This window comes from Mandrillus leucophaeus, unplaced genomic scaffold (assembly GCF_000951045.1).
Source record: "Mandrillus leucophaeus isolate KB7577 unplaced genomic scaffold, Mleu.le_1.0 Scaffold689, whole genome shotgun sequence".
NCBI lineage: Eukaryota > Metazoa > Chordata > Mammalia > Primates > Cercopithecidae > Mandrillus > Mandrillus leucophaeus.
Window position 1 is genome coordinate 650,513 of NW_012107463.1, and position 11,095 is coordinate 661,607.

Below are 11,095 nucleotides of genomic sequence, written 5' to 3' on the forward strand. Positions count from 1 at the left end.
GAGTAGCTGGGACTACAGGCGCCCGCCACTGCGCCCGGCTAATTTTTTTCTATTTTTAGTAGAGACGGGGTTTCACCATGGTCTCGATCTCCTGACCTTGTGATCCGCCCGCCTCAGCCTCCCAAAGTGCTGGGATTACAGGCGTGAGCCACCGCGCCCGGCCTTCTGTTTGATTTTTATTGTAAGCTTAATATATTGTCTTTAAGATCAGTTTTACTTTTGCATATTTCACGTATTTTAATCTTTAATTCAGGTAGAGGGCAAAAAGGTATGGAATTTTTTTTTCTTTTCTTAATATTTCACTACTTTTAGCTTGTAAACAGGAAGAAAAAGGCAGACAGGTTGCTATGGAATTGTGTGAACTTGTAGAGGCTGAAATTTAAGCTGCCAAATGAAGAAACTTGTTTTCTCTTCCAAGATTCCTCCTACTTCATGTGTTATTGCGATCTGAATTCCATTGAATTTCTTTTTTTCTTATGTGGGTGTGGGGGAGACATACATGTTATGGTTGTAGTTCTATGAAATATGCCAGGAAGCATACTGTAGTGCTATTTAGAAAGAAAAAGGAAGACAATGAGAACTTGGGCAAACAGTTCTTGCTAAGCCCTAAAATATATCACTTTTATTCATCCATACAGAAAACAAGCATGAGGCCAAGAGGAGGCGAACAGAGAGAGTTAGGAGAGAGAAGATAAATTCTACAGTAAATAAAGATTTAGAAAACAGAAAGAGGTCTCGAAGTAACAGCCATTCAGATCATATCAGACGAGGAAGAGGAAGACCTAAAAGTGCATCTGCCAAAAAGCATGAGGAAGAAAGAGGTATGAAATAAATCAAGCAGTTTTTTTTTTTTTTTTTTCAAGTATTAAATTGATCTGGGATCTTAATTAGGTAGTAGTGAAGAAAGTGGAGGCATTGAGTTCCTGGACTTAAAATCACAACTCATATTTTAGTTTGAAAGCATTTCCTCTATGGTGGATGCTTATTATTTTTTTAATCACAGGAATTTAATTGTTATTGGAAACCTAAAGGCTTAGTTAGGTAAAATTTACCTTGCTATAAACTGATGATAATAGAGTTCAAAGGTGATTTGTATATGACATCCTGGAGAAGCCTGTTAAAATGATTGTACCTTCTTTTTTTTCCTTTTTGAGACAGGGTCTTGCTCTGTCACCCAGGCTGGAGTGCAGTGGTGCAATCATGGCTCACTGCAGCCTCAACCTCCAGGGCTCAGGTGATTCTTCCTCAGCCTCCTGAATAGCTAGGACTACAGGTGTGCACCATCATGCCTAGCTAATTTTTTTGTAGAGGGGGTTGCACCATGTTGCCCAGGCTAGTCTTGAACTTCTGGGCTCAAGCAGTCTGCCCTCCTCGGCTTCCCAGTCTTGGGACCTTTTTTTTTTTTTTGTCTTTTTAAGACACGTCTGAGTTCTGTTAAGACTATTTCAAACTGTTACACTGTGAGTTTTAAACTTTTACTATTGAAAGTGTTCTTGGTGGAGTTTTTAACTGCTTATTGGGCGATTTGTGTGCTTCCTACTCTGAGGCAGCTTTTGTGTAGATGAATTCTTGGTCCAGAGTATATTTCTTTTTCTCCTTACAGGTCTTCTCCTTTCTTCTGACAAATATCTACCAATAACTTGTTTTTAGACATTAAAACTTCAGTTTCTCTTTTTCTTTGATGTATGCATCTTTTTAAAAACTTATGGAAAATTTCATCATATGCAAGAGTAGAGGAAATAGTATAATGAACCTCTATATATCCACAAGTATCTTTTTAAAATTGAGACTTTCAAGCCAGGAGTTAATTTAAAAAAGGGATAGTTGCTCTTTATTGTGCTTTAAAAACCTCTGTCAAAATGATTTCATCTTCATTGAAATGCATTTATAATTTCTTACACTATTTGTGAGTTATGCTTTGCTTTTCAGATGTTCTGTCTTACTCAAGTGCTTTTTGTATAAATGTAAATTTCACTTATTTTAGACAATGAGAACATTCTACCACTTCACTATTTCTCTCTGCTTTATGTGCTTTTATTTGAATAAAGTTACTATTGCTAGAAAACAGCTTTACCAGTATAGCCATTCCTAGCTTTTATCAAAGTTAAAGGTGTTTTACTATTGTATGGCTAAAGGAATAAGATTTATATCATTTTTTACTGTATTCTAGGAAGGCTGTGCTGAGGTACTCCTTATTCCTTGGGTAATTTTACTGCTTTTCTCTTTCTTTCTATTATGCTCTTCCAGAGGGTTTGAGTTATTTATTCAATGTGAATGTTTCTTTAACAATAGGGTGCAGAAAACCTATGCCAAGGATTATTTTAGAAGGGAAACTAGGTAAAGAAAAGTCAACAGAGAAAAAGGAAAAGAGAGAACTACTGCCTGGCTCAGAAAACAACATTCTTTTCAGTTGAAGTAGAGGGAATGCAGCTGAAAGAAAAGAATGCTTCTGGTGGTGGGTGAGAGGAGATGAGAAAGCAGATAATGACAGTCTTTAGCTGGGGAAATGAAGTCTGTATACTTGTGGTAGAACTGTATATATGCCACATTTCAGCTTTTATTTCATGATTACTTGAAAAAGGAAGCATTTATTTGGCTGTAAATATTTTTTAGGCATTTTCTGTTTATTACAGAAAAATTTTAGGAAAGCTATTTCTAGAGTAATATATGCTTTTAATTTATTTGTTTTTGATACAAATTGCAGGAAATTGCTTAAATTAGTTTTTGTAGCACAAACTGGAATCTTACGTAGACCGTGAAGTCATTACACTTTTTCTGTAAAGAGCCAGATAGTAAATGTTTTAGGCTTTGTGGGCCATACTATCTCTCTCACAACTACTCAGCTCTGCCATTTTAGCTGGAAAGCAGCCATAAACCATGCATAAATGAATGGGCATGCCTGTGTTCCAGTAATACTTTATAAAGCAGGTGATGGGCCACATTTGGTACTTGTACTATAGTTTGCCAATCTCTTTCTTTCTTTTTCTTTCCTTGCTTTTTTTTTTTTTTTTTTTTTTTCCTTCTGAGATAAGGTCTCTCACTCTGTTACCCAGGCTGAAGTGCAGTGGAGTGATCATGGCTTACTGCAGCCTCGAACTCCTGGGCTCAAGTGATCCTCCTGCCTCAGCCTTCCAAGTAGTTGGGACTAGAGGTGCACGCCACCACGCCAGGCTAATTTTTTTTTACTTTTAGTATAAATGAGGTCTCACTATGTTGCCCAGGCTGGTCTCAAGTTCCTGGGCTCAAGTGATCCTTTCATCTTGGCCTTCCAAAGTGCTGGGATTGCAGGCATGCATGAGCCACTGCACTTGGCCTAGTTTGCCAATCTTTGTTGTAAACCACTGTACTCTTAAATATAATATGGACAAGAACCATTAGACTGGTGCAGAAGTAATTGTCGTTTTACTTTTGTACCAACCTAACATGAACTTTTGAAATGTCTGTGTGTTTTTTGTTTTTTGGTTTTTTTGAGATGGAGTCTCGCTCTGTCGCCCAGGCTGAAGTGCAGTGGCCGGATCTCGGTTCACTGCAAGCTCCGCCTCCCGGGTTTATGCCATTCTCCTGCCTCAGCCTTCCTGAGTAGCTGGGACTACAGGCGCCCACCACCTTGCCCGGCTAATTTTTTGTATTTTTTAGTAGAGACGGGGTTTCACCATGTTCGCCAGGCTGGTCTCGATCTGCTGACCTCGTGATCCGCCCGTCTCGGCCTCCCAACGTGCTGGGATTACAGGCTTGAGCCACCGCGCCCGGCCAATGTCTGTGTTTTAGAATAGATTTCTTGGATATGCTTCTTAGTGCTAAATAGCTATTTCGTTGGTTTTTATTGATTCCTTGCTCTTAGAGCATTTGAAAAATTTGAAGCAAGTTTTAACTTTAACACGTGAATTAAGGAAAACCTGACAATGTGTCTAAAAAACCTAACTTAAAAATGGACTTTTCTATCTAGTCAAATGAGAGGTCCAAAGGGGAAAAAAAGACTTCTATTTTGAAACCGAATAAGAAGGAAGAATGGAAAAGGAAAGCTTGTTAGACATCATCGTAATAATATATATTTACAAAGTCATAAAAACAAATCATTAAATAATTTTTGTTAGTCTGATGTAAGTCTTCATTTTATATATAAGGGTATTCTGGATATTATAGAAGTGACATTTTGACTGATTAAAATATGTTAGGCAATTCTGAACATCATATTAATGAACTTAAGAATGAATGGGTCGGGTGTGATGGCTCATGCCTGTAATCCCAGCACTTTGGGAGGCGGAGGCGGGCGGATCACGAGGTCAAGAGATCGAGACCGTTCTGGCCAACATGGTGAAACCCTGTCTCTACTAAAAATACAAAAAAAAAAAAAAAATTAACCAGGTGTGGTGGTGTGCGTCTGTAGTCCCAGCTACTTGGGAGGCTGAGGCAGGAGAATCGCTTGAGCCCAGGAGGCAGAGGTTGCAGTGAGCTGAGATCGCATCATTGCCCAGCCTGGTGACAGAGCGAGCTCTGTCTCGGGGGGAAAAAAAAAAAAAAAAAAGAATGAATGTAAACTTCAAGCTGAAGATGGTGGATTGAAGAAACACATCTAGCTCTAAACTCCTTTGGGGAAATCTAAGAAAGAAACTGATTTTTATTACACAATTACCTAAAAGTCAGGAAATTTGTGTATCAGTTATGTCTGGAAGTAGAAGTGGAATTGAGGCTAAAAATGAGAAGACTGTTTGCAAGTCTTTTTATGAATAGCCCACTAGGACTGTTTACCCTCTTATCCCCCAACTTTATCCTTTGAAAAAGATAAATAATACAGTCTTTGGTCTCAGGAACACCAGGTGTCTGTTGATGGCCAGGATACCATGTTAAGATCAGGAAGCCTAGGTGAAAATAGGACATAGTAAATACTGAGTTCTTGAGTTTGGCTTATTAGCGTCCAGGTAAAAAAAGATGGAACATATCTTCTCTAGAGAATCTGAAGGATCCAAGAGAAAAGGCCCCAAATAAAGATACGCTCATTAGAGATTCACAGAGAAGTGGCCTAATTGGATCATCCTAATCTGATGACTACAGTCAAGCTCCACATATGTGTAAATGTTTCTAATCAGCTTCTTTGGTCACTCTCCTATATATGAGCATATTGCCAAGAATTACCCAGATATCTGGAAGAAAGCGTGTATTATAGTTTGAAAGGCTAAGACCAAATCAACAGGAGAGAAAAAATAACCTGGAAAACAACAAGTTTTTGCAGGGAAAAGAAAAACTATAAACTATTATTAATATCTTTAGCAAAAGAAGTAATTGTAATTATAAAACGAACAAGATGATATTTAAAAGGAAATTGCAGAGGTCAAAAAGCCAGTTGGAATATGAGCTTTAAAATATTCCCAAAAAACCCCCAAAACATAGATGATACACAGAAATGAACAACTTTAATAAAAGGCTTAAAGATAAAATTGAAGAAAGGTTCCAGAAGGTATATCAATTGAAAAGAGATGGAAAAAACAGAATGGAAACCATAAATTTAGAGGACCAGTGTGAGGTCTGACATCTGTAAATAATTGAAGTTTCAGATAAGGAACATGGAAGATGGAGGAGAAGGAAGTCATCAATGACTTTAACAATGACAATTATTTATTCAAGAAAATTTTCCCAACCTGAAGGACATTTAGTTTCTTTGTTAAAAGGGCCTACAAATTCCCAGTCTAACGGATGGTTAAAAAGATAAATTATGCCAGAGTTTGTCATTATATCTCATATCTCTTTGGTTAAAGAAAATTCCTCAGGTTTTCAGAAAAAAGAAAAGCAAAATGATGTTGGAACTAATACAATGGAATATTGTCCAGCAAAGAACAAACTACTGATATATGAATAGCATCAATGAATGTCAAAAACATGTTGAGCAAAATAAGCTAGACACAAAAGAGTACATACTATATATGATGCCATTTATGTGAAGTTTAGGAACAGACAGAATGATTCTATGGTAATAGAAATCAGAACAATGGTTGCTTGTAGGTGTAGAGAGGGATTGGCTGGAAAGAAGCATGAGGGATTTCTGGAGGAAATTTGTTATATGTTGATTGTGACATGGGTTACATGTTTGTATATGTTTGTCAGAACTCCTCCAGTTGAACACATAGAGAATCTGTGTATTTCACTCTGTGTAAATTTATCATTGATTTTAAAAATAACTCTAAAAAAGGTATTGGGTTTTCTCAACAGTGGCACCAGTAGTCAGAAGACAATTTACTGCCTTCACAGTTCTAGGCGGAAACCTACAAATCTATACTCAGTCAAACCATGAATCAATGTGAAGGTAGACTAAATATATTTTCTGACATTCAGGGTCTCAAAAAATTTGCTACCAATACTCCCTTTCTTAGGAAGCCCCTGTAAGTTACCTGCTACCAAAATAAGGAAGTAAACCAAGAAAGGATCTTTGGATTCAAGACAAAGGTGGGTCCACCCGACTCTAGAGATGAGAGTCTCCAGCATGATGCTGATGAAAGAGCACAAGATGATAATTGTGCAAATTGTGCAGTAGGCCTAGAGAGCAACCATTTCATACTGGAGCAGGTTGGAAGACTTGGAGAGACTTCTTCCACAAGATAAAAATGATAAAATACCTTATATGTATAAACATCCTGAAAAATTTATACAACTAGGAAAGACTTTGGGTTGAGTTAGAAATGAGAACTAAGCAAGTAAAAAGAGAATCACTTCAGGGAAAACAATGTAAAGGAAAAGTGAAATCACTTACCGTAGGCATAATAATGTAATCATTGAAAATTGATGTTACTGAAGTTGTGATTGAACTATAGTGAGAAGATGAGGGATGGGCAGAGTGTTTACTGGGGCAAGAGATGCAAAAGAGTGTAACCCTTATTTTCCATGGGGAAAAGTGAATCAGTAATGCCTAAAACCCTGAAGTAGCATCTTATACAAATGTTACTTAGAGATTTGTTTTTGTAAAAGCAAAAAGGAACAACTGGAAAAAAAAAGTCACCAAAAAAGTAGTTGCATTTGGAGAATGGGAAATGTGCATGGGGCAAAGGACTTCTGTTTAACAAGTTTTATAAAAATGATTTGATTGTAAATTATATGCATTTAACTTTGATTAGAATGTCAAAACAAAGTAAAAATAGAATCAGGGGACCCTGAAAAAGTAACTCAGAAGAATACATACCAAGATGTTAATTGTGATTTTTGGTGACTCATGAGATTACCAGTGATTTTTGTTTTCTTTTTCAAATTTTCTGTGAACTTGGATTACATTTGTAAATGAGAGGGGAAAGATAGAAATAAATGTTATTTCCTGTATAAGAAGATGAAGATGAATATGTTAATGTATTCATAAAGTGACCATTGATGTTCAGAAGGGGACCATCTCTCAGAGTGAATTTTGTCTAGCAGAGAAAATTCATTTTGATTCAGTGAGGAGATAGAAATATATGAGGCTCTTAGAGAAATGATGTAGCTGTTAGATCACCTGTGTATAGAAATATATATTGTCTTCATTTAATCTTCATTTCGGTAACTCCTTTGTATAATTTAAAAAACTTTTTAGTTCAGTAGCATAGTAATATTTAATGTATATTGTAGTATTATATATAATACTGTCATTTAAAGAAATACTTGAAAGCTTTAAAAAATTTAAATTTACTGCATCTACTGCCTTTGTATTAAACTTTCCCTTTTTCTTTTAACAGAGAAACAGGAAAAGGAAATTGACATCTATGCTAACCTGTCTGATGAAAAGGCTTTCGTGTTTTCAGTCGCCTTGGCAGAAATAAATAGAAAAATTATCAATCAAAGACTTATTCTCTGATATTTGGTCTGCCAAACCTGCTGAAACTTCTGTCAGGATTACATCAGCAAATTCTCAAACAGTTACGGACTCTCAGGAGCATTCTGACTGCATCAATAAGGGCCATTGATTGTTTCTCTCCTGTCATTTAGCCTGTGCCACACAAGCTGTGTAGGCTTGGACTGTTCTGGGATTTCCTTGTTTACCAAGGAGTATTGTCAGTGTTTTGTGTTTGGGATATAAGTAAGTGTATTTGCCAAAAAAAAAAAAAAAAAATATGCTGGATGGATGTAAAGGATAAAAAGTGATGGGGTGTGGGGTAGGTATGAAAACTAGGGTAATAAGATGCTTGATTGTTTTCAGGTTTGCCACCAGAGATGCAATATTTTAAATACTGTCAGAGTGATTTTTAAAAATATATATTTCAGATTTTCAGTGCTAACAGATTGCATCTATACAGTTCATTTACTTTTAGTAAATTGGCAGTTGATATTTTATTGAATGGGGAATTAAGAATATAAACTGTACATTTTGTCTTAAATTGATTTTTTTTCTTGGCCTTTATTTTTATTACTTAAGGTATGAGTTATATTTTAGGAGATACTTTCTAGACAGTTTGAAGTTTGGGTGCTATATGAAGAAAAACATTTAATGATATACTCAGATATAAACACCTTGTTTTTTTGAATGTAATTTATTTATTAGTTAAAAAAAAAAACTTCTGCTCTCAAGATGGTGCCTGTTAACCTAAACATGAAATATATTTATTACATGCAAAATATTTCTTAGATAGCCACTTTTAAGCAGTAATGTTTTATCTGAATGGATATTCGTTTATACATCCTGATAATTATTTAAATTGTTACTTTCACTCTGGAAGAAAAAATAAACCTTAATATTGAAACTAAGTAGATTAAATAGTGTGATAAAAATTTTTTGTTCTGGTGAAGTTTGTGAAATACATTTAAATTCTTAATTTTTCTAGTGTTAAGTTATAATCATTTATAGTTGATTTATACTAAATGCTTTTGCATTTTGGCATATCAATTTAATGATTAACATATTCAGACTTGGCAGTCACTCCCCTTATTTTCAGTCCCTCTTCCCCCAATCTGTTTGGAAATCCTTTTAAAGCCTTCTTACAGAAGATAGTCATCAGTTAGATTTAGCCCCCTTTTAAGAGAATCTCCTTTCAATTTTAGTAGTAACATTATCAACTTCATCCTTCATCCTGCATCTCCCATCACCCCCTCAAAGAAAAAAGGAACATTTTTTCCTACTTTATTTAAATGGTAACCAGCAGAGGGAGCTTAAGAGGTACTGTAGATAGGATATAGAATTTTCCTAAGGATTCCTTTTCCTTTAATTCTGTATCTGTCTGCAGGTACTACTGCAACTATTTTGTATGCATTTTATTTATTTATTTAGGAGACATAGAGTCTTGCTCTGTCGCCCAGGCTGGAGTGCAGTGACACTATCTCAGCTCATGCAACTTCTGCCTCCTGGGTTCAAGTGATTCTCATGCCTCAGTGTCCTGAGTAGCTGTGATTAGAGGTGAGTGCCACCAGGCCCGGCCAATTTTTTTTTTTTTTTGTAAGTACAGATGGGGTCTCACCATGTTGGCCAGGCTGGTCTCAAACTCCTGGCCTTAAGTGATCTGCCTGCCTTGGCCTCCCAAAGTGCTGGGATTACAGGCATGAGCCACTGCACCCAGCCTTGTATGCATTTTAGAGTCTTAACTAGTAGTTTCCCCAATAATGTAATGTGATTTTATCTTTGAAACATACTGTAAGGAAACTTTTGATTTTAAGCAAAAAAACTTAAAAATGATTGATATCTAAAAACGCTTGTATACATATATATGTCCTCAGAAAAAGCAAGAGCAGCTTGTGGAATAAGCACCTCTCTAAGGAATTATCGATGTCAGAGTCTATCCATGTAAAGCTGAAGACCATCAGAGGGAAGTCATGTTAAAATATTCATTGGATATGGTAAAGGAGGTACTGGTGACTGGGCTGGAGCTTGCCATGTAGAAAAGTAATTACTTCAGATCTCATAATGTTAAATTATTGGCTTATTTAAAAATTTCCTTGGCAGAGAGGCAAATTAGGTTTCCTCTGTGACATAACCTATTTAACCAATTTTCCAAAAAATTGTATGCTCTGAGATACATTTATGAGCTTTCTTGTTATAAAGCTAAAAAATTTAATTTGTCTAGGCATGTCGTAATGGTTTCAGAAAATATTACTTTGTCACTGGTGTCAGAGAAACCTCTGTCATCAGCAAATGTCCTAAGAGTATAATTATAGTTCTTTACTTAATCCAATTTGTTCTGCTCTGATATCTATAAATGATGTGATTATTCAGAATACCTTGAAATGATTCCACAAGTAGATTAGGTCTGTTGAAGATAATTTATTCTTAAATATATAAGTAAGATTAAATAAAAGTAGTTTGAGAGTTGTTACTCCCTGCCTCACTCAATTCCATGGTATTCCAAAATGGTTTTGTGGGTACTTTAATACTTATAGTTTGATTTTGTTAGTTTTTGAAATGAACATTTCTTAGATTTTTATGGGCATTTTCTTGTATTTAAATGTAAATGATATAAAAGGGAAACTCTGCAAATTATTTCTTGTGTAGTAATCAGTGGAAGTGATCAAAGAGCTTGAAGCGGTTTATGATGAGAAAATTTAAAATTGCAAATGACCTGAAAATTTAGCCAGAATCTATTCTTATTTCTTTAAATTTCAGAAATACTTAAGGGAAAAAAAAAGGTCAGTATGAACTCCGGGTTGCTTCCTAAAAGTAATCAGATAGTGTTTTCCCTCAGATAAGATTTCAAATTGAAAAATATTTGACTTCTTCAACTCTAGTAATTGCACTTGATTCTCTAATTCTGACCATTAAAATAACTTGGCAATATTTAATTTTGGCTTGCCTTTTAATCTGCATGTTTGTCTTAAATTTAGAAAAATTAAGCTCTTCTTTTATATAAAGTATTAATTGGCTGGGCATGGTGGCTTACACCTGTAATCCCAACACTTTGGGAGGCCAAGGCAGGAGAGTTGTTTGAAGCCAGGAGTTTGAGACCAGCTTGGGCAACGTGGTGAGACCACATCTCTACAAAAAGTAAAATTAGCTGGGTGTGGTGGTTCCAGCTACTAGGCAGCTGAGGCTAAAGGATCACTTGAGCCCAGGAGTTCGAGGCTGCAGTGAGTGATGCAGTGAGTGAGTTTCAAACAGGACCGGGAGGCTGAGGCGAGCAGATTGCTTGAGTCCAGGAGTTCGAGACCAGCCTGGACA

At 36.0% G+C, this 11,095-nt stretch overlaps 1 protein-coding gene across 1 annotated transcript in view; it reads left to right on the forward strand.

Annotated features, from left to right (window-relative positions):
• Positions 1–8,721, forward strand: part of LOC105555498 (chromosome unknown open reading frame, human C16orf87) — a gene marked incomplete at its 5' end in the record, with an annotated part of 31,049 nt that extends 22,328 nt beyond the window's left edge. Inside the window, 2 exons of the mRNA XM_012002468.1 lie at positions 639–821; positions 7,692–8,721. Of these exons, the coding sequence (XP_011857858.1) occupies positions 639–821; positions 7,692–7,810 (302 nt within the window). The remainder of the gene's footprint in view (positions 1–638; positions 822–7,691) is intronic.
• Between the last annotated feature and the right edge of the window lie 2,374 nt (positions 8,722–11,095).